The 26,425-nt window shown below is 42.6% G+C and overlaps 2 protein-coding genes across 2 annotated transcripts in view; one reads left to right on the top strand and one right to left on the bottom strand.

Annotated features, from left to right (window-relative positions):
- phlpp1 (PH domain and leucine rich repeat protein phosphatase 1) overlaps positions 1-18,772 on the top strand; it is a 40,848-nt gene extending 22,076 nt beyond the window's left edge. Inside the window, exons 2-17 of the mRNA XM_046409431.1 lie at positions 3,733-3,929; positions 4,961-5,086; positions 5,939-6,087; positions 8,742-8,888; positions 10,057-10,284; positions 11,224-11,426; positions 11,818-11,878; positions 12,164-12,259; positions 12,884-13,039; positions 13,380-13,580; positions 14,192-14,354; positions 14,492-14,622; positions 14,859-14,972; positions 15,448-15,642; positions 15,766-15,994; positions 16,109-18,772. Coding sequence (XP_046265387.1) covers positions 3,733-3,929; positions 4,961-5,086; positions 5,939-6,087; positions 8,742-8,888; positions 10,057-10,284; positions 11,224-11,426; positions 11,818-11,878; positions 12,164-12,259; positions 12,884-13,039; positions 13,380-13,580; positions 14,192-14,354; positions 14,492-14,622; positions 14,859-14,972; positions 15,448-15,642; positions 15,766-15,994; positions 16,109-17,425 — 3,713 coding nt within the window. The 3' untranslated portion in view covers positions 17,426-18,772. The remainder of the gene's footprint in view (positions 1-3,732; positions 3,930-4,960; positions 5,087-5,938; positions 6,088-8,741; positions 8,889-10,056; positions 10,285-11,223; positions 11,427-11,817; positions 11,879-12,163; positions 12,260-12,883; positions 13,040-13,379; positions 13,581-14,191; positions 14,355-14,491; positions 14,623-14,858; positions 14,973-15,447; positions 15,643-15,765; positions 15,995-16,108) is intronic.
- On the bottom strand, positions 18,522-24,780 carry mep1bb (meprin A subunit beta b). Its single transcript, XM_046409432.1, has 14 exons — positions 24,623-24,780; positions 24,500-24,518; positions 24,352-24,402; positions 24,213-24,256; positions 24,020-24,098; positions 23,297-23,414; positions 22,971-23,149; positions 22,201-22,419; positions 21,818-21,970; positions 21,389-21,604; positions 20,829-21,296; positions 20,546-20,725; positions 20,003-20,159; positions 18,522-19,271 (listed from the first exon to the last, which is right to left on the bottom strand). Exons 1-14 carry the CDS (start codon positions 24,695-24,697, stop codon positions 19,049-19,051), a joined length of 2,181 nt encoding a protein of 726 aa, XP_046265388.1. The 5' UTR covers positions 24,698-24,780; the 3' UTR covers positions 18,522-19,048.
- Between the last annotated feature and the right edge of the window lie 1,645 nt (positions 24,781-26,425).

Here is a 26,425-nt window from a genome sequence, read left to right as displayed (position 1 = left end):
TTGGTCCTCCTTTCTTTTCTTTTTTTTTTTTTGATGGGGGGGGGGGGGGGTCCACAATGAGATGGATGCACATATGGAGATGGTTAATCACTGTCACTGTGTCAGTGTGTGGATGTGGATGTCAGCAAGGGGAAGAGTAGGAGGAGGAGCAGGGTGCGTGTGTTTGTGCATATGCTTGTGTGGGAGAGAGCACATTCCAACAAAAGGCCTAAAAATAGTAGGAATATGCCCATGTGACATATTGAGGCTAAAAGCTTGTGAATAATTTGTCTAATGCAACACATACCCCCTTCCTAAGCTCAGTCATGAAAATATGCGCCTGCTGGTTACCTCTGCCAGCCAGTGAAGTTGGAAGGGGGTAACCAGTCTGTTGAGTCACACCACTCAGTTTGTCTCAGTAAGCAAGGCATAGCGTGGATTTGGATGAAATTTGGTGGACCATAGCCTCTAGTTTAAAGAATGCTTCTTTGGATTTTGGCAGTAATCTGGAATTAAAGATTTAGGCACACCATGCTACATTCATTTCCCCTCTCCTTTTGTTTTGATTTAGAACAGATACACTAATATTAGCTGCAGTTCATGTACTTAAACCAAGACAACCGGTATAAGCTTATCTTTCTAAAGGAACCTAAATAGCAACAATATCAGTATATTACGATTAAAATATGTCTTTAATTGTTTCGCTGGCAAATATTTCCCTATAAAAATCATGCATTTAATTTGTCTCCTTATCTCATTTTCTTGTACTATTTCGTACATCAGTTCAAATTTATCCCAGGAATTGGTTCAGCAATACGCAACAGGCATTTTAACTTCCAAATAAGTGAGTGAGGTTTTATGATTTAGACTTGATTAAATCACTGACTGTGTGGTTCTTACATGCTCTTTGTTTTAAAGCCGTATCTGGGCAAGTTACCTTACATCAGTAATGAAACCGGTGCATGAAATTTTATGGTGCTGAACACAGCTGATGGCCCGAACTGTGAAAATAAGACCCAGGTTGTTAAAAAACTTTACTTTTTACCATTTTGTCTACTCTCCTCTTCACTCTAACCAGCGTGTATACCACACACAAGTGTACACACACTCACAGCAGTACAAATACACATCCATTTAATAGCTTTTTATGTGGAGTGGACAGCGATGGCGACCCTTTAAAGAGAGATAAAAAACCTGCAATTTCGTTCGCTCCCTGCACACTCCACTTGTTTCCGGAGTGCAATTAAATGAGTGTGGAGATCAACAATGAAGGGGAGGCAGGGAACGGACGATGGACAGCTTGGAGGTTTTGGGATTGTATCTGATTTTCTGTCTTGAAAGAAAAAGTGGCACAAACTCATTTCAACAGATTCACTTTTTTGTTTTTGGTTTTTTTGTCTTTTTTTCTAACGTATCAAACAGCAGAGTGTTTATGGCCCTTTGAATGTCATGCCATCAAATTTCATATTGAGTTGTAATTTGGCAGATTTTTAATTCCATGTAAATTGGACCAAATGAAATGTTTCTGTGCAGTACAGAAATATTCCTCCGTCCAAATTTAGAGAAGGATATGGACAGTTAGAATTCTTCATGTAATCATAATACCTTAAGAGGTCTAATTTTAGTAAGGAATTATCAGTAAAAACATTATTAAGTATTACACATGTCTTTCATATGCAGATATCTCATTAAAATATATTTATCCATATTTATCTCTGATCACTGCTGTGAAGTCACTGCAGTCTGCCAGAGCACAGAGATAAGTTACAAAAAAGAGGTGTGCTTTTATGCTATTTAAATTGTCACACACAGTATATATTATAGATACCTTCACAGCTTTGTGCACAGTGTGAACTTCTTTTGCTAGTGTAGGACCATATTTAAGGTGGCATTGCCTCCAGGCAGGTTTATAAATAGTCCCTCACTTAAAGGAGTAAAACATATATCTTTCTATCCAAGAACCACCCACTGTGTTATAGCAGTTTTGCTTCATTCTGTTTCACACGTCTAATTTCTCATTTATTGCTAGATTATTATTTTGTCGTGGAATAAATGCTATTGGGAAGGTCTGACACGTGGGTCTAACGTATGACATTATAACTGATAGTGTTGCATTCCCGTTTGTTTCAGAAAATTAAATTAGTAAGACATCGTTGTACAGTTGTTCACAGGCTTGTGCACTTTTGCATGTCCTCTGCTTACTGTTTAAGTATATCAAGACATGTCTCCCTTGTAGGCAAACATGACTCATGTGCTCGTATACACAGCATCTAAGCGAAGCAAATTGCAAACTAGGCTGCTGGTTCTGAGTGAACACAAGATTAGCTTGTAGAGCAGGGGAAAGGTCAGGACTCAGTGGCTGTGGATGTTTTGTTTTTTTGTTTTTTTTATTTTTTGTTTATTTTTTTTAAATTATGATTGCCAGTTTGTATAAGACTCTGCTTCTTGAACAAAGTGAATTCAGCATATTAGTGACAATCATTTGGATAAAATATGTATGCACTGTCATGACCTCAGGTTTAGCTACATCAGCTCGAATAGGCAGTCCTCTGCTCAGAACATTATTAAAGTCTGCTGAGCGTGTTTCAGTGTGCAGTAAAGTAATCCACTGCGTTAGCCTTACTGTCCGCATCTGAAAGACCTGAATTATTTAAAGCCATGAGAGTGTGTGCAAGTTCACACTTGCTTACCCTACTGACTCTTCCTTACTTCTCTCACCTTCACGTGCCCTCCTCTGCTTTGGCCCATGTGTTTTGGAGTGAAGTGAAATATGTGTGAAAGAGACAGTTCAAGAATGATGTCGCTAGTTTACAGTACACCATCAGATGTGAGACATTTTCTACGCTGAGTGCTACGTGCTATGTGATATGTGCTACATGCCACGAGCAAAAGACATAAAACCATATATGAAATGAGGAAACCGAAAGGCAGGCAGCTGAGCAGATAGAAGAGAGACGACAGGGGTGGGTGGGGGTTGGGGTGGGGGTGGGGGAGACGACGACAGAGCAAGCTAGCCCTGAGAGGTTTTTGCGGAGGTGGAGGTAGACAGAAAGCAGGTGGATGTTTCCACAGGACGATAAGACAGCCTGGCTGACAGAACACCTGATAAGCAGCCTGACTGTCAGGTTTGGCAGGCTGGTGGTGAAGAGAGGACGGGGCATTGAGGAGAGGTAGACAGATGAGTAAAACCCAATGAAGCAGCTCAGAAATTGTAAGAGAAGGTGCACCTGGTATTGAATTTGAGACTATTAATGTAGAGCTGCACTGAATGCAAATCCAGACTATTCAATTCCATGTGCAAAGTAGGACATCCAAGCTTGTGACAGTTGTGCTGAATGCTTTTAGATTTTGTGAGAACCTGACATTGTGAGTGTATTTCCTATTTTGTGGAAGTATTTATTGACTACCTGTTGGCAGCTGATTTGTCCAGTTCTTTGGTTTATGACCAAATACCAGGGAACTTATTCCCCTCAGCCTCGTTTGTAATTTGTGTTTCATGCTTTTTAGCAAATGTTAGCACATCAGTAGCCTGCTGACATTAGCCAGCCAAGTAGCCAGCATGGCTAAAGGCTCTCCTAATCTTGTTTGGTTTTGACTTAATGTATTTATAAGTGGTGTTGTGCACCTTTCTTGAAAATTACTGCTATGAAAAAGGTCATAGCACGCTCATTCGTTTCTTTTAACAGCCTAAATGAGGATTTAACAAACTTGCGTTAAGCAGCACTAACCACATAAAATCTTTCTTTGTTGCAGGGAAGCCCCAAAGCATCGAAAGCTCGGAGCGGGTCCAGCTGTCAGGGACATACAACGTTCGAAAAGGGAAGCTCCAGCTACCGGTCAACCGCTGGACCAGGCGGCAGGTCATCCTGTGTGGCACCTGCCTCATTGTCTCCTCTGTAAAGGAGAGCCAGACAGGGAAGATGCACATCCTGCCACTGATTGGAGGAAAGGTATGTCCCAGTCATACCACAGCAGTGCATGGCTGCCATCACATGATGTTTTCTTTCTCATCCTGGTCTTTTATGGTGATTATACATAATTTATGCTCGGGATCATAAACTCATAATGTCATATCAGCACTGAGTGACCTTATAAAGTCACTCTTACAACCCTCTGCAAATGTGACATCCAGTAATGCTTCCTATGTTGTTCATTTTAGCTTCAGGCCAGACAGCCAAGCCTAGTTTTTAGTTGTCAAGATGTTTTCGGGATGTTTCCGTCCGTTTCTAATCTGGAGTCAAGACGTGCTTTAATGTTTAGTGTACTGTAATACTACTGCACTCAAGTAGCCTTATTTCTCTCTGTACTTTTTCCAAAGTGCTTCCTTAAAAATGACCTTTATCCATTTATTGCTTTATGGTTTTGTGTATCTGCAAGGCCACTAAATAAGCTCCAAGCCCTCTCCTGAAAGGCCCTTTCTACCCGGCACAAAAGACACTCCATAATCTGCCACACCCAGTTTATAAATTTCGCACACAAAACATGACCTCTTGTCAACCATTCATCCATACACTGGCTCTCCATGTGCCTGCATGTGGTGAGTTTGTGTATGCATGCCAGTGTTCTATTGAAAAACCTTAACTAGTCAGCCATTTATTCATGCACACCATGTGGTTTAGTGTGTGTGACTCTGCGTGTCTAAAACGCGATTTCACATACATTTACTCTCGCTCATCTCACGCACATTTGTTCATTATATGATCATGCGTGCCTTATATATTTTCACAAGTGTGCTTCCGGCTGACTGAATTTATCTGCCCCGCAGCGATTAAGCATCTCATTTCCTTGGACAGCAACTGTTAAACTGTTCCTAATAACAACGAATCAATAGAGATGTCCGTGTGTCAGGTTTTCTTCTTTGTTTCCTTTTTTTTTTTGACACTAATTCTACAAGCACGGGGTCATTGTTTATATTCAGAGGTCAGAAATGTCTGTATTTCAGAGTGTAATGTGACTGCTGTGTGTGTGTGTCATGGTGCAGGTGGAGGAGGTGAAGAAGCACAATCACTGCTTGGCCTTCAGCTCAGCAGGGCCTCAGAGTCAGACCTACTACGTCAGCTTTGACAGCTTCACGGAGCACCTGCGCTGGCACAGACACGCAGCCAAGGTACTGTGTGTGTGTGTGTGTGTGTGTGTGTGTGTGCATGAGAGTTAGAGAAAGAAAAAGGAGGACATAAGCATATGCTCCCAGGCTACTTACGGGTCAGCTGCGTTGTATATCAGAGCATGCGTGACTGCAAGATGAAGTATGAAAATGTGGCACTGCACCCACCACAATCCCAATGCTCATATGAGCTGAGTGGATGGAAAACGGCACATATTTCACTGCTGTCCAGTCTGTGGTATGCAACACTGGAAGTGTGTCTTGGTGCACTTGCACACATATACACCACTCATGGCTCTCTCCTTTCTGTCATCTGAACTCAAGTAGGCCATAGCCAGAAAACCTCTTTTCTAAATATTAACAGGGACATGCATGTCACGAGCACCCAGAGGGCCACTCAGAATAGAAGCCTGGATAGAGGCAGCACGTGCCCCAGTGACGACTGCTGAGCCTCTAGCTAACTGTGCTCTGAAAAGCTCCAGTTCACAGGCCGCAGATTTTCTTCTTTAGGACAACGTTGATTCTTATGCTGTAGTTTCCTTTTAGACAGCACGTGTATGTACAGTATATGTCAATGTGTGTGTAAATTTGACTGACAAATGTTACCTGTTCTGCACACCTGCAGTTAACTAGATTACACAATGATGTAATGTGTGATGTTAGATCACTAACCTGTTGGACTTTCCCTTGACTTCTCCTGACTCACTAATCCTAAGAAGATTGCCCATTGAATGACATTTGACCCCTTAGCTGCAGGCTATGCACCAGTAAAGTCTTGTGTAGTAGAGATAATCCTTTTTAACTCCACATCTCTCTTTCTCTCTACTCCTCTCGCTTTTCCCCACCTCCATCTAGATGGTGTCTCAGAGAATCAACTCAGTAGATCTGTCCTGCTGCAGTCTGGAGCAACTTCCTCCCAACCTCTTCTACAGCCAGGACCTCACCCACCTCAACCTCAAACACAACTTCCTGCCAGCAGACCAGCGGCTGCAGCAGCTGCAGAGGTACCGTGCCACTGTAGATCTACAGTAAACACACCTGGGAAAAAATTATAAGGAGAAGGGAAGAGACAGGAAGAAATGAAAGAAAATAAAGGAGTGGATGCACTTGGTTACAGGTTGAGAGAGAGACAGTCAAGGGTGGTTTGGATGGGCTGGTTCGGGCATGATGAAACTTGAGAGGGTTTAGCAAAGCTTAGCATAATTTGGGCACAACAGGAGCTGGGCTGGGCTGTTGTACAAGGAGGGGAGAGACAAGACACTTATACAATGAGGCTTCACTGGACTCAGCAGGTCATGGCTGGCTGGTTTGGACAACACAGCTTTGGCCTGCAATTTGCAAGCCATCCACCTGAGCAGTCTAGGACTTGGGCCACTGGCAATCAAGGACCAAAGAGGCTAGCCAGGCCTGTGCTGGGCCAGGATAGGCCAAATGAGCCCGGAGCCCAGAAGGGTAGATTCGTCTGCAGGGAAGCTTTTAATGTGCCTGGCCTCCCTCACTCTCTCTCTCTGTGGGCACCATCTGCTGCATGCTTATCATGGTCCCAGATTAAAGCCACAGCCAAGACACGCACGTGTCCGTGCGTGTGCGCATCCATGCACATGTATTCATGTACACAGTGCCTGTGAATGTGAAAATTGTTGCCATTTAACTGAGTAAATTTGTGCGTGTGTATTAGCAATGTTTGCAGGATGGAGTGTCTGTATGTGTGGGAGAGTCGTGTTCTTGTATGCAACAGAAGAAAGTGGCTGCAGGCTACAGATTTGGGGTCAGTGCATGTAAAGTCTAGATACAGTATGGCATCTGCTTTGTTTTTTTTTTAAGATGACTGCACCGACATGAATGTGTATTTCTGCGTATGTATGGCTGCGCATGTATAATCTTGCATGTCTGTGCGTCATCCTGAAAGAAAATTATGAATGAGTAGGAGGTCAGGATTTTATGATGCTCTACCATAGTCATTTTCTGAAACATCCTTTTTATTTTTTAATCCTCAGAATTATGACTGGTGTTAAAAAGACATCAGTGAAAGAGGGGGAATAAGTAGTTTTTAAATCTGAGCGAGTGATGCACAGCTCCCCTGCTGGTCAAGCGGGATGACATCCATTTAGCTTTGCCAAACCAAAGTAGGCTCATCCGCATTTGACCCAGCATGACAGAAAAAGAGGTCAGTAATGAGAAAGAGACGAATAGTTAGCTGGAAATAGAGGCGTTTTGACAGAAACATGTAGCGGAGTACTCGCTTTGCCCCGGAGAGACTGAAGTCAAAAGAGCTGGAGTCAGGAACAGTAATACTCTGTGTGCAGAGTCTCCATGAATGTGGGTGTATGTGTTTTGGTGTGAATAGTTGTGTGAGAGTCTGTTTTTGTTTCAGTATAAACACTTGCTTTCTCTGACATCTAACCATGGGGTCATAGCGCTTTGTATTTTTCCAAGAGCAGTGGAATGTGTGAACCTGCCACATGCCTCTCCTCTCCTCTGTATTTTCTCTCTGGCCCAATACTCGCTGGTGGGTGATTTGCCAATCAGATATGCATAATCACTTGTCTGGGATACTAGCTCCTTCCTTTGGCATGGGATTTTCTTCCCAGCATGCATCTTTCTGTGAGACAGAGGTCGTCGCTCACTATGGGGAATAGGTGACGCGCCATGCATATGATTGAACCTTTGGCCTCTTTATTTACATATGTATGATAGTTTAGCAAGTTATGAAGGGCATAAAAGTAATGGAAATGTGAAGGGGGTTGGAAACTGTTGGAAGCTGGACAAAGACAAAATGTGAGATGAAAGGGGGTATGCGTGAGAATTACTCAGCAGATTGTAGAGGTTGATTTAATGGTGGAATGACATTTTCCCACACACCCTCTCCCCGCCCTCAGCTGGAATTACTTGGCGACCCTAATCAATAGCCCTGACGTGTTGGATGCCTTTTTTCCTCTATCACCACGTTATACTGTGTGTATGTGTGTGTAACCTGTGTGTGTACACAGGGAGTGAAAACAAGTGGTGCCAGTTTAAGCAGCTGCTCCAGCCTGCGGTGCTAATATGGCATCCTGCCCATCGCCCGCTTGGCATGGCTGCTCTACCTCTCTCTCTGTGTGCACATGCTAGGTGATAGCAGGTTGTACGTGTGTGTCTGTATGTGGGTAGATGGATAAATAAAGACAGTCCAGAGAGTCCTTTCCCCTGCTTCACCCTGTCCCCCGCCCTCCCTCCCCCGAGGGGCGAACCCCTTCTGAAGGTCACCGCTCTGCTGTAGAACGCCACTCCAAATGCCGCTGGTCACTGGTGTTTGAATGAACAACACAGACGTCAGTGCTGCACTTGTTTGCTCAACAATAAAATGTGAAGGATTAGTCCTCCTATTATTAAAGGGCTTTGTTTATGCGTATGTTGAATCTGTGTGTTCACTTAAACAAATTCAGTGTAAGCTATACTTTGCTATGTTGCCCAAGGATATATTCATTAATATATTTATGAATATCTTCTACTCTCTTGCAATATTCATGTTGACACGAAACAACTACATCTTCAATCACTCACTCATATTTCTCTTCTCTTCTCTTCTCTTCTCTTCTCTTCTCTTCTCTTCTCTTCTCTTCTCTTCTCTTCTCTTCTCATCCTCACCCAATTTGTAATCAATACTCTGTGTTTCCAGATTTTCTCGTCTTCGGAGCCTCAACCTATCCAACAACCACCTTGGTCAGTTCCCCCTGGCCATCTGTGACATCCCCACGCTGACAGAGGTCAACCTCAGCTGCAACTACCTGGTCTCTGTCCCCTCCTCTGTGGGAGCCATGACCAAGTAAGTAGCAGCAGGAAGTCACCGAGGATACAGACCTGACGTTAATATGATGGGAAGCTACGGTACTTAGGTTGTAAGATCAATATCTTTGCTAAACTCATAGAATAAATGTACCAGTAAAGTTCAGATGTGTTGTAGCCCTATTCTCCATATGGTTAAGTAGTTCTTCCTTTGTTGTTCTGTTGAGCTTGTTTTTGGTGTTTACCTTACCTCTCCCTGTTACTGGCCCATGATGTTGGTAATCACCCAGCTCGTTCAGCCATTGGGGCCAATGCTTGCTTGCGCTGATGCTATCTCGGGCCTGGGAACCCAGTGAACCTTTTCACAAACCAGCCACATTTCTGTCGGATTGAGTGTCAAAAGTTTACATAGTCAAATGTTACCTAGCAACAGCCACCGTGGTGTTCTTTGCTAGTTTCAACACGTGAGCAAACAACAACACAACTTGTGCAGATCATCTGTGGTGCTTGCCTGTGACATTTTGCCTCAGTCATGGCCTGTGTGTCGTCCGTTAAATTACGTGAGTGCACTGCAGTCCGTTCTTACATTCCTGCATTTCTTTTGTGGACTCTATTGCCAGTAACGAGACATTGTTGTCACAAATTTTTGTTGTGTTTAAGCCATCATTTTCAAGAGGATTTAGCAAATCTGATTTTGCTGTCTGAAAATCCTTCCCTTTTCTCACTGGAATGCTCAGAACATTTAGAGTTTTGGTTGAGCTCCAGTATCAGCCCTCATGCTTTTTGCTCACTCTTCTGTACTGCCAGCAAAATAAAAATATGTAAAATTAAATCAAATATGGATCTTAAACTCGTTAATTCATGCATTATTCTGTCTAATTTATCTCACCATGACAAGAGGGAATACATAGATTAAGGGAGTCATTTAGTAGCTGGTTCAGTACTGACACATGATTAGCACTTATAATGTAAACCCAAACCACGTTTGAAACCTAACATACCATCAGAAAACTGGGTTGCAACCATGATAAGTTAATCTGCAGGAATAATCGGTAAGTCTGTAGATTCTTGAAGTGGCCGGTAGGGCACTTATGCTGCCACCGCCATCTGCTGGATCTTAAATGTACTGATGACAGTGTTACTGATCCTGGGCCACACTACCTGTGCAAATAAAGAAAATTCAGTCTGATCTCGTGTCCTTCTTTCAGTTTGCAGACTTTCCTGTTGGACGGCAACAGTTTAGATGATCTGCCTGATGAGTTGGGTTCCCTCCAGAGGCTGAGTTACATAGGCCTTTCCTTCAACCAGTTCAACCACGTGCCCCAGGTGTTGGAGCAGCTGGCCTCCATGGAGAAGCTGTGCATGGCTGGAAACAGCCTAGAAACCCTCACCCTGCAGAATTTCAGGCTGCTCCGTGTCAAGCATATCGATCTAAGGTACACCAACGAGGACGGATTTTTACAAATATTAAAAAAAAATTTAAAAAAATTGTAATACAATTGTAGATTGATTGAGATTGTAATGCAACTTTTGTGATTGAATTCTGAGAACTTTGCCAAGAATAATTATCACTGCGAGTCCTGAGAAGTGCACTCAATGACATGTTATCCCACAAATAATAGAAACAAAAACACTGAGAGGAAGCCAAGACACGATCAAACAGCCAGACAGCACGGAATCAGCAAATCATTTGCTTGTAGTGGCTCCGTCAGGTGTCTTCTTGCTGCTAAAACACAGAGCTGGAATGACTTGCACTCTTTTTCCAGTTAATTCTTCACTCCTTCTGAGTTTGTTTGGACACGGTCAGTAAATACATTTGTCACCTGTTTGGGCAAAGATCACTTGGTACCTGTGATGAGGATGAACATCATTTGAGACCTTCTGGAAAGTCTGTTTTTATTTCAACATTCTTATTTATCAATTTTTCTTCATATTGGCTCTTTTCATCACAAACACTTATGCAATTGTTGTTTTTGATTGAATATAGGAAGCCAAATTCTGGTATTTGTTAATGGAACAGCATAATACATTTGTGTCTTTCATGTCTCATCAGTTTCTTTAATGCCTGAATGTTTGAACATTGTAAGATATCAACAATTTGCAATAAAGTTATCTTATCTTATCTTATCTTATATCATCAGTAGGTGACAGAATTCATTTAAACTGAACATTCACTTTGTGAAACAGAGGACACTCGTATCAATGTTGTGTGCCCAACAACAGCTGAGTCCTAAACATGACTCAAAAAAGCTGCTCCATATATCAGCCGTCACCTGAGGCGTGTTCCCTGCCTTACAAGAAAGGCCACAGCCTGTGCAGTTCAACCTGATCCAATTGGAGCTGAACCTTTGCCTCCTCCTTGTTCCCTCTGTCAGGTTGAATAAGATCTCCAGAATGGTGCCAGACGAGCCTGACCTGTTGAGGCACGTGACCCAGCTGGATGTGAGGGATAACAGGCTGACAGACCTGGACGCCTCTGTCTTCCCCAGGTTGGAGGTGCTTCACTGTGAGAGGAACCGCATCGCCAGCCTCAAGGCCAAGGGTTGCGTGCTCAAAGGCATCTACGCCTCCAGCAACGGTGGGTTCTGGTACACTGGACGTGTTCTCTCCGAGGGCAATCATGTGTGGTTAGAAAAGACAGATTCCCTCCTCTCTCACATTACCATCACATCACTGGTCTCTAAACTTGGGGGAATCCTCTCTGAACCTGTAACATAGGTTATGTTACAGGTTGACGAAACGTCCCTGATGTTTTTTAGCATTTAACATCATAACTTCATTTCCTCTCATGATTCTCTCTATATCCATTCATTTTTCTTATCAATGCTGCACTGTCATTGTCCCTCTCTAACTTGCCCCCCCCCCCCCCCCACACTCAAATGCTGCCCTCCATTTCCTATCTATCCACTTTTGTAATAGACCGCGTTTGTCCTTGCTGTAGGTTAATGTGTTTGGATTTCTCCCTACAGAGCTACGACAACTCGATGTCAGCCCTGTGCCCTCCAATCTTAGTTTCATGGACATCTCAAGGTGAGAAAAAGCCCACACAGAACGCATACACAAAAGGGAATGCAACTCTAACTGGATGAAAGTTTTGGAAATAGAGTTCATTCACAGTACACTCTCTCTGACCGAGAAAGAGAATAATGACTATTACTATGCAGCTAAATACTCTGTTTTGTATTTTCTAGAGCAGGACTGTTAGGAATTCAAATACATGCTGTATCTCAGTACATTATATTCCAGGTCAGGTATCTCGCCTTACAAACTGGACGTTGTTTATCATCAGCATGATCATACCCTCTCCTCCTGCAGGAACCATATGGAGTCCTTGCCAGACTGGCTGTGTGAAGCTAAGAAACTTGAAGTTTTGGACGTGAGCCACAACCTCATCACTGAGCTCCCGGCGCGGTGAGTGTCTGTAAGCCTGTAAATGTACAGTATGTTGCTGCATTATGCTCCCCGCCCTTTTGCCGGCCAGTCATCTATCCCCCATAGAGCCTCATAAATCACACAGATAGCCTGTAACCTCCCAGCCTTCGTCCATTCTCCTCCTCTTTTTATAGCCTTTTAGAAGGTCAGCTCAGAGGCAGCTCACTTTCTCCTCTTCTCTCTGTCTCGCATCGGCTCTGTCAGCCTTCCTGCCCCTGATTCTCTCTTTTCATTTGTCTCTTTCTCTTTCTCCATCTCTTCCTCTGGTTCCCTCATTGTCTGCAGATTTATTTTTTACCCAATAAGTGTCAGGATGATGAATTCCAGCTGCAGGCTCCACTAGAGGCTCTGCTGTTTTCTGTTTTCACGTCCTCATCCTCATCCTCATCCTCATTTCCACAACTGTTTCAGTCTGCTTCAGTCCATTTGTTCACGAGCCTGTTGTGCGGAAGAATCATGCGTCACCTGCTCACCAACCGTATAACTATTTACCCATATACCTATCTGCACATCTGTACACCACTGTAGGTCTACAAGAGTCTGCATGTTTATTCTTAATGTTCTAGCACTGACCCAAGTGTCTGCATGTTGTTCATGCCGCAGGTTGTTATGCAGCAACAGTCTGAGGAAACTGAGTGCAGGACATAACCAGTTGCAGAAGCTGCCTGAAAGAGTGGAGCGCCCTCTGCTGGAGGTTTTAGACATACAGCACAATCAACTGGTGGAGCTGCCCTGCAACCTGTTCCTCAAATCTGACAGGTAACATTGGTCATCAGCTGAAGCTGATTTGTTTCTTATCAGACAATGCATGTGACATTCGACAGGAAGATTAAGCTTAAGGAAAAATGCAGGTGTATGAAGATGAAGGACAGAAATGATGAATAAGATTTTAAACGATATCCAAGGTTAAGGATGACAAGCCAATAAAAAGCCAGCAACCTGCACAAGGATGGCTGAAGGAGAGGTTTTAAATTGGTGGGGTGGGGGGGTCATGGAAACAGAAATTCTGTAATTAAAGTGACTCACTACTATTTTTTTTTCATGTCACCATCTGTATATCCCACAAAAATGAGTTTGTACTTGAATTTTGTACTTTCAGCTTACGATGTGTAAATGCATCAGCCAATAAGCTGGAGCACCTGCCACCATCGAGCCTGTCAGAGGAGAGCCACAGCATCCTGCAGGAACTCTACCTGACCAATAACCGGCTGACGGATAAGTGTGTGCCCATGCTAACAGGCCATACACACCTCCGTGTTCTGCACATGGCTTACAACCATCTCCAGACCTTCCCAGCCAGGTAAACAACTTACACCTGCTCTTCTCTCTTGTCTTCTGTATTCTGTATTCTGTATTAGGGCTGGAACTAACAGCTGTTTTAATTATCATTTCATCTGATGATGTATTAATCTGTTCATCATTTAGATGAGAGTCCAACTGATGCTGTTATTGATAAATGAGATTAAAAGCAATCCCGTAACAATTATCACTGGCAGATATTCATGGTTTTACATGAACACATAATATAAACAAAAAGTAATGACACCATAACTTTGGTTTTCTTGAACTGTGACAAAGATCTGAATTGGGTCAGTTGAAATGTAGTGGTGAACTCTGAATAACCTCAAACTGTTTCTTTGGTATTTCTGTACTTAATGGCATGCATATACCCAGACACAAACATATCAGCAATGTAGATTCGGCCAAAATATAGCTGTTGATTTATGTGGATTATAATGTCAGAAGTGTTCAACACCTCACAATACAACACAATTTAGTCAGGCTTCATGTATATGTACATACATATAATGAAACAGGCGGCAAATCTGCACATTTGCAATGCTTGAACACTGCTTATACTGATCATTTTACATGCCTAGCTCACCTAGTGCTTTCCTATTAATTCTTCAGTAAAATGGCCAAGTTGGAGGAGTTGGAGGAGGTGGACCTGAGTGGAAATATGCTGAAGACTGTGCCCACCACCATCATGAATTGCCGGCGAATGCACACACTCATCGCCCACTCCAACTCCATCGAGGTCTTTCCTGAGGTCATGCAGCTGATGGAGATGAAAGTAAGACAGTAGTAATAGAACATCTCTGCGTGTCTTTATGTACAGTATTACGTATGAGCCCCCCCCCCCACACCCCCCCAAAAGTATACTGTGTGTACATGTTTGTGAGTATTCACATCTTCCCCCTCTGTTGTCAGTGTGTGGATTTGAGCTGTAATGAGCTGAGTGAAATCACTCTGCCAGAGAATCTGCCCCCCAAGCTTCAGGAGCTGGACCTGACTGGAAATCCTCGTCTCAACCTGGACCACAAAACCCTTGAGCAGCTCAAGTATGTCATTATTTCTCTATCTGTTGTTTTGCTTTCCTTTTCTTTTTATTTTTTGTTATTCATAAGGGTCCGGCTTCCCCCCCAAATTACTGTAATCTAAACTAATCAAAACTTTTACGACAGAAACCACCATGTAGTAAATACCCTGAACAGATTCCTGCCAGTAACTCATGTATCTTTATTCCTCTGCATGATACACTGAATTTCATCTGTTGTTATGTTTTGTTGTTTTTCAGTAATATTCGCTGCTTCCGTATTGATCCGCCTCCGACCTTTTCATCGAATGAGACATCTGGGGGGCCTGCTGTGTGGAGCCATGGTTACACAGAGGCCTCAGGCGTCAAAAACAAGTGAGTTCAACTCAGTCAGTGATTTGAAAAACAAAAAAACAACCAGCATCACACTCGTCCAGTGAAGCCTCACTAATCCAGACCCCTTGTGAATGTGCATTGTTATAAAAGCCAGATGACTCAAATGAAGGAAATATTGAAGCAGTGCTTATTGAAATCATGAATCATGTACAGTCACATGCCAAAACATCTCTGCATGGGCTAAATTCCCAATTCAAGACATTATTGTGCATGCTGAAGATCAGGTTCAAGCAGCTCCCCATATTATGTCAACATTCACTTTTCCGCAAGTGATGTTCATCGGGCAAGTGTGGTTTAATGACGGAGGTTCATACGCACCCAAGGAGCCATAGGAAGTGTTGTCTCTGTGGTTGTGGGAGTAGTATGATCCATGTGTGAACAGTGGAGCTGCTGAAGACATGCCTCACTGATGTCAGGGCCTTTTTCTTTTTTTCCCTTTTTGCTTTCTTTGCAGACTTTGTGTCGCAGCTCTATCAGTGAACAGTTTCTGCGGGAGTCGTGAGGCTCTGTACGGTGTGTTTGATGGGGACAGGAATGTCGAAGTGCCCTACCTTTTGCAATGCACAATGAATGATGTGTTGGCTGAAGAACTACACAAGACCAAGAGTGAAGAGGATTACATGACCAACACCTTCCTCGTCATGCAAAGGTACATGACGGCTCATTTTTTTATCAACTGTTCTTGCTGTAAGTCATCCACAGTATGTTACAATCTACGGAGTGCAGAAATTCTGAATTGTCACTCTTGCCCCTTTTTCTTTTACAACCACAGAAAACTGGGAACTGCAGGGCAGAAACTGGGTGGCTCGGCAGCTTTGTGTCACATTCGCCATGACCCCACTGACCCCGGTGGCTGTTTCACCCTCACAGCTGCTAATGTGGGCAAGTGCCAGGCCATCCTGTGCCGCGATGGAAAGCCATTGTCACTGTCACTGCTTCACAATGTTGAGCTTGAGGAGGAATACCGCAGGATCAGGCAGCACAGGGCCATCATCACTGAGGTACAGAGCGTTGAAGACGTCTCAAGTACACTGAAATCAATAACGAGTACATCAATGTAATTTTAGATGTGCGCTGCATGAGCACTGAGTCGATGTTTATGCTCTCTTCCACAGGACAACAAGGTGAATGGTGTGACCGATTCCACACGAATCATGGGCTACTCCTTCCTTTACCCATCCGTTATCCCTTGTCCATACGTGCAGACAGTCACGCTCACATCCCAGGATGAGTTCTTCATTCTGGGTAGCAGAGGCCTGTGGGATGCTGTGTCACCCACTGAGGCTGTGGAGGCTGTTCGAAACGTCCCGGATGGCCTGGCTGCAGCTAAGAAGCTGTGCACGCTGGCGCAGGGCTATGGCTGCACGGACAGCCTCAGTGCTGTTGTGGTCCAGCTCAGCGTGAGTGAAGACTGTTGCTCCTGCTGCTGTTCTGAGCCTCCCCAGCCACCTCCTAGCCCAGGTTTGGGCCCCTATCCCCCATCTTCCTCTTCCATCAAAGAACGGCCCTCGGATGGCTCCCTCCCGGTGCCACCTTCCTCCTGCAGTGAAATCAGCAGTGAGATCAGTACCAGCGAGATGAGCAGCGAGGTGGGCTCCACAGCCTCGTCTGATGAGCCACCGCAGAGCTCCCTGGTGTTGCTGCACGAGCAGCCTCACCATACTCACCTCCACCTACACCATCCGGGCCACTCACTGTCTATACAGCACCAGCAGGCCCACACGACCGCTCAGCCCTGCCAGTACCTGTTCCCAGGTTCAGAGCTGCCTTCTGCCCGCAGCTGTTGTGCCCTCCATCCTGCCTGCCTGGCAGGCTCCTTCCAGAGGCAGCTGTCCAGTGCCACCTTCTCCAGTGCCCTGTCTGACAACGGGTTGGACAGCGAGGATGAGGAGCCCATTGCTGGTGTTTTCTCTAATGGGAGCCGTGTGGAAGTAGAGGCAGATGTTCACTGCCTCAAAGCAGACTCCGCCTCCTCGTCACCTCAGACATCATTACCCTCATCTTCCAGCCAGGAGCGCACCCTGCTGACGCTTCCACCACCTCCTCCGCCACCGTGCACCCCAGAGCCCCTGGAGGAAGTGGCTGATGTGAGTCTTGGTGAGGCTGATAACGGGCTGGAGAGAGACGAGTCGTGGCAAGGAGCCGGTCCGGGGTGTGGGGATGGAGGAAAGTTGGCAGGCAAAAGAAGGGTTAATGGGTCGGTGGCACGCCAGGAAAAGAGTCACAACCTTATTGAAGTAGCTGCCGACGCCCCCTCTAAAAAGTCTGGGGGTTACTTCACGGCTCCAGCCCAGCCAGACCCAGACGACCAATTCATCATTCCCCCTGAGCTGGAGGAGGAGGTAAAGGAAATCATGAAGCAGCATCAGCAGAGACAGCAGAAGCCACCTGGAACCGATCAGCCCACAGACTACTACGACACACCTCTGTGAACAGCAGCACCACCAACTACAGCCTCATCTCCCTCCCAGCAGCAGCATGCACAGAAGCCTGCCATCAGTCTTTTCTGCATAAGGTTACAAAACAAATGAGTTTCCTCAAGCGGCTGTAAAATGCACATGAAAAAGTTTTGATCATACTTTTTCTAAACAGCCTTCCTCGCACTACACACAGCCTCATCATTGAAGAACCATGCACTGTAACCTGCTCGACCCGTTTTTACCAAGCCACTCATAGAATGAAAGAAGCAAACGAGCCCTTTAATGATACTCTACCCTCCTGAATAGCCTGTGGACACAGCTCTCGGTGTCCATGGTCGTGCCCTTCTCACAGACTGTGGAACGTTGTTTTTTCACTAGACAACAAGCTGAGTATGTAATCAACACTAGTCTCTTTGCAATAGCATTAGTTCGCCACAACACTTGTTAATATGGATAACGATTCCATGGTTTGTTTGTTTGTTTGTTTGCTTTGTAAAAAAAACTTACCATATCTTTTAATGTGAAAGCAGTGAAGTTGCTGAACGAACTTTTTAAAAACAGAGACACATAATCTTTTTATTATCAATGAACTATGACGAATGGTACACCAGTAATACCACACTTAGCTGTTGTAGATAGGGCACTTAAAATACTGTATTTCTTCAGTAAATCATGGCTTTTGGCCTGTAAAATGGCTTAGAAATTTTTTGTAGAAATTTTGAATACTAACTCCTAGGAGTTGCATACTCTTTATGGTGACTCAGTCACTTTTACTAATCTTCTCTGAGAGAAATGGTGATTTTTTTTTTCCAATTATTGTAAATAAGAGAAATGTTGTATACTGATGCTTTTTAAAGGAACTGCGTACCTGTTTGTCGGTGAAGGATTTAGTGGTGGGGAGGATGTTAGGTTCACCATGAGTTTGCTGTTATGGAGGTGTCACCCTCAACCCCACCAATTACAACGTAGACCCACAATTACACACACAAACACACACACAGATGTATATGTGCAGTTACAGGTCAGAAATCCCCACATTCCATGCAGTATAACTACACAGAGTTTCTATGGTTTGTACCACTTTATTTGACTGTGATGTCCTGTAGTCATCACTGTATCTTAAAAACACCAATTGACAGATCTTTGCATGCATGCATATGCAAACACACACACACAAAAAAACACACACATGCACATGCAGAATTAGTCCCACCTCCCTCCTGCAGTAACTGTTATCACCGGCATGACTGTGTCAAGTTCAGTAATACAAACAAATACAGTATATTCACATGGAAAAGAGGCAACACAGATGTGATGTTCCTGTCCTTGGTATAATAAATTTTAAATTTGTGAATATAAGTGATGATGTTTGGAATTGATTTTTTTAAATGATTAATGTACTTTTGATAAGAAATGTTCACATTAGACAGAATTTCAAAATAATTTATTTATAATAATATTCTTAGTTTACTTGACTGTTTTTGCATTGATTGACCAGAAGGGGGCAGTCTCATATAATGTTATGATTGCAGTATATGATTTACCTTTCAGCTAAAAGCCTTCACTGCAAGATATCTATCATATTAAACATACTGAAAAGTGATTTATTTCACTTAGAGTTTTTCCTGCTTGTCACTATATTTTGTCGCTGGCATTGACGTTTGCCATGACGACACTGTTGTCGTTTCCGCGCTTCTTATACTTCCTCTTCACGCATATCACACTGACTGCTGTAATCACCAGCATTGCCCCCAGCACAGACAGAGACGAGGCAAGTGCAAGAATGGTTTTATCCTTGATGGAGCCCTTGTACTGACAGCTGTCCCCGTAGTACCACCAGTCATCACCCACCTCACACCTGGAGAGCAGAGAAAAAGCGTGAGGATGGGAGCCAAAAATCAAGCATGAAGGTATTGCTGTATAGTGTGTATACAGGGTGACGTAAGGTAAATATGAGACCTAATGGGACAAATAACATGGAAAATGATTCAGCACCGATACAGTAGCTTTTATGGGGCATCATCTAGACACAGTCAAGGTCTTAAGGATCAAATATTAGATGTACCAAGACCCCCACACTTACTCATATTTGAGCTCAGAAAGCTCTGACAGAAATAGTTAGGGAATTGCGCTCATTCATTTTCTTGCCCACAACAAGAAGAAAATACATGCAGAGCGTAGGGTCTGCTTGCAGATACCCCACCCCACCCCCGCCACACACTTCTAGTGGGTCATAAATGATTATTGAGAGGGATCATTTTTATACATTCAGTTCAATTGAACTGAATGTCTATATTTTTGTCTATATTTTTTAAAATAAAATTCCTGTGTTAAAAATCTACTTACCGTCACCTTATAGTGTGTTATGAACCATTTGTTAAATGAAAATTTGGACTGCTTAATTTTGTGAAGAGTCAGAAGAGATCCTTTTAGACTTGTTGATTGTTATGTCTGCAGTTTAATGAGCCGATGCTGGTTCGATTTCAGATGACTTTGCATGTCACACGCCCCTCCCCTCCTTCATTTCCTCTCTGCCTCTTCACCTGTCATCAAAAAGGGCACCAAAAATATAATCTAAAAGGAACACACCTGCAAGCAGCCTTCCCCTTGTCCTCCACACACACTCCATTGTTTAGACATTGCACATTTAAGCAAACATCAGAAGAGTCAGCGGTGGTAAATTGTGGAGGTGCGGTTGACGGGTTTGGAGAAGGCAGAGGCTGGGACGCTGTCAGATGAGACACATCTGAAGATGAACAGCAAATGAGAATGTGTTTAATTGGATCCATGTGGAGGAGGATCAAAGAACATGAAATGAACAGGCAATGACTGGATCATGTGACTGACTGTAGTGTTTTTCTGACAAGTGGGCATAGGAATGTATGAATATGAATTATGGATCTAAGTGTGCATCACTGATCCTACAAATATGCATGGATAGCACAGACAAGTATGTATACTAATGGAAAAGTAATTGACATAATGTATGACAGGGTGGACATGGCTTCACAAAAAACAGATAATATAATTGGGTAGCTTTTAGTGTAGCATGTGTCTTATGTCTTGAATATCTTTGAATGCACGAGTTATGTTTAAGTCTTCTGAGTTTATAGTGTAATCTGGTGCTTTTACCCTCCATGGTGAGCAGAAATATGGCATCTCCTCCTTTTATGAAGTCCCTGCTTTTGGCTCGCAGGTGGGTGAGATACACTGCAGTGCCGGCACCTGGCCCTCGGAAATATGTGGAACCATCAGCATCGTTGACCTTAACTCCCACCTTGCGAGGGTCGTCCCAGAAAAACTGACCAGAGTCTGTTGTTGAAAGGATGTAATAAAATATAGTGTTACAGCAACAAGAACATCTTCAAGATTTTTTATTTAAGACAAAGAAATTTGAGTATTTTTGTGACTTTACTTGTTGCCATCATGTTAGGGTCAGTGGTGACACTGCGCTGATTGGACATGCGCTTTTGGATGTGTGGGTGCTGGTCCATCAGCATCATGGTTATCTGCTTCCAGGGGCACGGCCATTTCTGTCCAGTGTCTCCTTCCCGGGCCACCAGATGAGCATAGGCCGACAGCTCACCAGGGTAGCCTTCCCTACCACTGGGGTACAGCCCCATCTGGAAGGTGTAACCCTCCTTAGAGGTGAATGGGGGGCTGAAGATGGCAGTGTCTGTTGGGGTGTTTTCCATAACATCACTGAAGTTTTTCACTCGCCATATGAACTCTGGGCAGGTGGTCTCAGAGAGGTTGATATCGTCCAGTGACAGTCCTCCTGTCAAGGGTCCAGAACCCTCCTTGGTCCCTTGAAAAACAACCCGGAATTTTGTTTTGACGTCCAGACTCACGTGATGCAGTTGCCACAGTTCCTCGGGGGATCCTGTTGCAGCAAGTGAGGTAAAAACATAATATTCACAATGGCCCGATTGTACAAATATGATAGAGATTTTGGTAGAATTTTGTAATATTCACCATCTATGGTCTTTATAAAGCGCAGTTTTCCGTTGGGGTTTGCTTTGTCATACTCTCTGACATAGATCTTCAGTGTGTCGCTGGGGCTGGCGCTGTTGTAGTAGAAGAACTGCAAACACTGGTATCCTCTTTTGGGGTAAACGATCCTGCTCTCCAGCAGAGCCGTATCCCCAGTGTTGGCTGTGCCGGTGCTGAAGTGCATGAAATACCCTGAGCCTAAAGATCAGAATTTTGCTCAATGGGCCAATCTCTCATGAAGCAGTGATTCAAGTCTATCTTAAAAGTTTTCTTTCTGTTTCGTGTGTATGCTGTTTTAAGACAGACATCAGCAAAAAAAACAACCCATGAAGTTATCCTTTAATGCAGACATATCTGTATGTATCTGAACCAGTTGTCATGGACGGTATATTCCTGCAAGATTATTCTCACCAGTGCATTTGCCCATGTTGGAGTAGTCGGTGCTGGGTCCTCCGGCAGCTGTGGAAACTCTGATCCAGTCTGCTGTATCCCCTTGTCCCTGGATCATACCACAGATGTTCTCACGTTCAAAGTCACATGAGTCCAGAAAGGTGGAGCCCTGAGCTAGAAGACATTTCATAGACACATTCATACACCGGTGCAGAACTTTGAACTGCTATAAACGGAACAGTTTTGCAGCAAGGGTAATAATGTTTTGCTTATGCACATAATTCTATGTCCCCTGATTCAGGCAATAATCTATCTAATTGATAGCGGATATCAACATTACAAATAAGCCGATAGCAGTGCAAACTTCTTGTACAGGCAATAAAACACCTGCTGTGGTCTCTTACTGCAGTTATAGAGGCGGTGCAGTTTGAGCAGGTCACTGTCGCTGAACTCCATACGCTGTCCAATCACATCACTGAAAGCTGGGATCTTTGTGACGATGGTGGGCTCGGTGCCATTGCGGAAGGCATTTTTGCTGTAGTGCATCATGGAACCGTAGTCGTAGGGTACGCCGAGAGAGCTGGAGGTGGTGTCGCTGTAGGTGTTAAAGTTGTGTTCTTTACCTGTAGATCACACATAAATGAAGGTGTCAGTGCAGCCATGGTATCATTTCAATCTTTACTGTGACAGCAGACAACAGAGATGTTTCTAAAGGTCACTCTTATCTGTTGTATAAAGATCGATTAGATATCAAATTACTCTTTAATCCCATACATTAAACTTTGATTTTCCAATAGTTAAAAGGGCATAGGTCAGTAAGATCCAAAGTCTGATATTCCTTGATTTGCTGATAATGTCTTTTGCTTATCTTTTTAAGATTATGTAGATGGAAAAACAAGAGCCACACATGCAATAAATCAGCAACTGCATGGAGTGCTTTCCTTCAAGTCCTGCATAACAAACCTCTTCAGAACTGCCTGAACATAAGTGATTTTTCTGATTCATTAGAATGTGAGCTAGTTCACACTCAATCTGACAAACTTATTATCACATGCTTGCTAATAGAAGTCATGAAGAGAGCATGTCATAAAGTGGAAAATGATATGTGGGAGCATGAACAGGCAGTGTTTAATTATGATTTCGTTTTGCTGAGAAATGGCTAGAGGTTCAGTACCCTCTGAGATGCGGTCCCACATGATTCTGACGTAGTCATCACGGTCCGATCTGGACTGCTCATGCCAGAAACCGAGAGCATGAAGGAACTCGTGTTCAATGGTGGCAATGCGGTCACAGTTAGTCCCTATTGACAGTCTCTGCTTCCCAACCCGCCGGTTTCCCACGGAGGAGAAACAACTTTTTGGATAAAAACAAGACATGGCCTATATGAACATGACATCAAAAAGCTCTAATATCTTTTCTCATAATGCATTAATTTTAGAGAAAGTGCAACTCGTCTTGGCGTCTAAACAAACAATAGTATAAAAGTTCTTCTTGACTTACCCATTCCCCTTAAAGATGGAGATGTAGTTTGCTTCTCCACTCCAAGGCTTGAAGTCGATGCAGGTCTTAAGCCTGTACTGCTCAAAGGCCTTGAGAATCACACCTTTTGCATTGATCTCTACAGAGAAGTTGATATATCAAAAATAAACATTGATTTCTGTTGCAGACTTTTGAAACGTGTCATCAGGCAAAAAGTTATATTTATAAGTTAGCTTTACAAAGAAAAAAAAAGGATTTTTGAGCAACCCTAACAGAACAGTAGGGTGAACTAAATTATTACATACAATCTGACAAGTTAAAAAAAAAGTGATAAAAAAAAACAAATAAACAAATACATATATAATATAAATAAAATTTTGTTTTTAAAAGTAACTGTTTTGTGTTTTGTTTTGTGTACTAGTTTGTACCAGACTATGAAATACTCAATTACAAGTAAAAGTACTGCATTCAATATTTGACTCACGTAAAAATACATATCAGTTGGAGCTAATATAGCTACTTTATACAGCACTGAGCAGTTTAAAATCCATTGATTTAACTAATAAAATATTTTATATGTATAACTTAAACTTAAAAGTAAATATAAAATGAAAATACTCATGACAAGTAGAAACAACTAAAAACTGTTCTCAAGTACACACTTTCTACCACTGCTTACAGCAAAATTAATATAGCTGATTGTTCACGTAGAAAAATTCTAAAATTTCTAATAGGCACTCTTACCTAAGTCATCTTCCATATAGTATGGGATGGTCTTTGGCCACCTGTACTGATCTCCTATTATTGAATTTCGAGTTTGCCTCTGTGTCGGCCAAGAAAAGCAATCACAGAAATAAACATGATGAGTCAGGGTTAAACTTTATTTCTCAAAATCCAATTGTGCAGGAGCAAAGTAAAAGCAGTTATCGTAACACACCTCGTCGAGCACAATGTCTCCCTCGACAAGATTCAACCCTGCCGCTATGGACAAAGACAATTGGTTTACAATGGTTAGTTGAATAATAACTTGGAAACATTGAGAGGAACAGTGTCTGTTTGTAATTCTTTTTGCATACCTTCATTTATGTCAAAAATGTCAAGGTCCTGTCCGCCATCCACATCATAGTCTGTGTAAGTAAATATGATATTGGAATAAAGGTGAAGAAATTTCAAATTAAAGTGACAAAAAAGTGACAATAATGAATGCAATCAAAAAGTACTTACCTAATACTTTTGCTGTGGGCTAAAGGAAACAGAATTAAAATGTAAATGTTACTTATTTACAAGTATAATAAATTCAAGCTCCTTGTTATCATATGACAGCATCTCCACAAAATATGTTCTCACCAAGCAAAAGGTAGCACCACATAGGAGCCAAACAATGTGAAGAACAAATACACCTTTAGGTTTTCCTCCTGCCATATTCTAAAATGTCCCTCCGGGACAGTGCAGGTGACGGCACTGAGCTCTCACAAATGCTCAGACGAGAGAAGCCGGAGAAGAACACGCATGAAATAAAATCAAATACACGTGATTACAAGTTGATAATTGATAGAGCCGTAAAGGATCTGAGTTACACAACAACTTCAATCTCTTCTGCTCTTTGCTAACACCTTTTAACACAATTGGAGATTGGCTGCAATGAAACACTAAGCCAGGGGACAGCATGTCTACAGCCATATAGTCTGCTTACCTATCAGAGTAAGGAACACATTTGAATATATGTTCCATGTCAGCTTGGTAATTGAAGTTGACCTCCTCTTGACCTGTATTTTCTGATCTCTGTATATTCTGTGTGATTTTGATGATTTGTTACATTTTGATTTGTGAATTTGCATATAAATAAACTGACTTATACCTGTATAGAGATAAACTACAGCCACATAAAATCTAACCTTTCTGATATGCTGATACATCATACCACTAATAATGACCCAGAATCAATCAGTTTCATTTCTGTTTTTTTTTTTTTACTGTAAGCTTACAGTGAGCAAAGGATGCAGCCTATAGACATACATGTTCAGTTTTGTAGTTTTCTATGTGCTCTTACAGGCAGTGCCAAGGTAATTACAAGCCAAGGTTTAGTTTTTCCTTGTCAAAGATTACCTTGGACTTTCTCAAAGCAGTGCTTCATGGGCGCTTTGGAAATGTGCAACTGTGAGCCTCTGAAATGTATCATTTGTCTGTCATTCAGAGGAAAAAACAAATTGGTGAAATTCCTCTGCACTGTGCTCTGCACTCCAATAATTCCATCTTGGTAATTGAGGATTGCAGTGATTTTTTTTTTTCTATTTTCAGTTTCTTCTTTGTGCTATATTGACTGTTGAATGGCAACACAAAATGGGATGCTCTAATCCATATAAACCTTCTGAGAAACGCAAAAGGCTTACATCAAAACAGTCACCCCCATCGCTGTACTGACTCCAGAATTCTATAGTTGAACAATGAAACATATTGCCCATACTAACACATAATCCTGGTATTTTAACCATAGAAACTAGTTTTGGTATTTTCTATACATACGCTGTGACAAACTGTAGTGAATCCACTTCAGGTGGTTCTTTTTGAACCAGCTCTAGAACATCTAGAAATTCATGCCTTTTGCAACCATGCAAGCCTTCTCTACAGAACTTGTGATCCTACAGGTCCCTCGACAGTTCATCCATAACACATTGGCAACATTTGCTCTTGAGTATAATGTTGTTTGGTAGCAGTACTTCCCACTGATAGAGGAAGTACTCTGATCCTTCACTTAGGTAAAAGTACTGATATCACCCTGTTAAAGTACTGTAGTACAAGTAAGAGTCCTGCATTGAAAATACTTTAAATAGTAAAAGTAATTTGTCGTATATTATATCATTAAACTGTTAGAACACGCAAAAGCAGAATTTTACTTTAGGAGTTAGCTATTTTGTACAGGACTGCGAAAAATAATTATTTTCAGTATTGATTAATCTGCTGCTTTTTCTTCATTCATTGATTCAATTGTGAAAATTCAGAAGATTGTGAGAAATGCTCTGACAATTTCCCACAGCCAGAGGTTCAGTACCCTCACCATCACAATTTATTGTTAAATTATTCAAATTAAATTTGAATTATGAAAATTACTAAAAGGAAAAGAAGAAAATCCTCAAATTGTGACTCTGTAGC

This window comes from Scatophagus argus, chromosome 13, assembly GCF_020382885.2.
Source record: "Scatophagus argus isolate fScaArg1 chromosome 13, fScaArg1.pri, whole genome shotgun sequence".
Classification (NCBI taxonomy): Eukaryota; Metazoa; Chordata; class Actinopteri; family Scatophagidae; genus Scatophagus; species Scatophagus argus.
The sequence above is the reverse complement of the archived record's forward strand: the minus strand, read 5'-3'. Positions and strand labels throughout refer to the sequence as shown.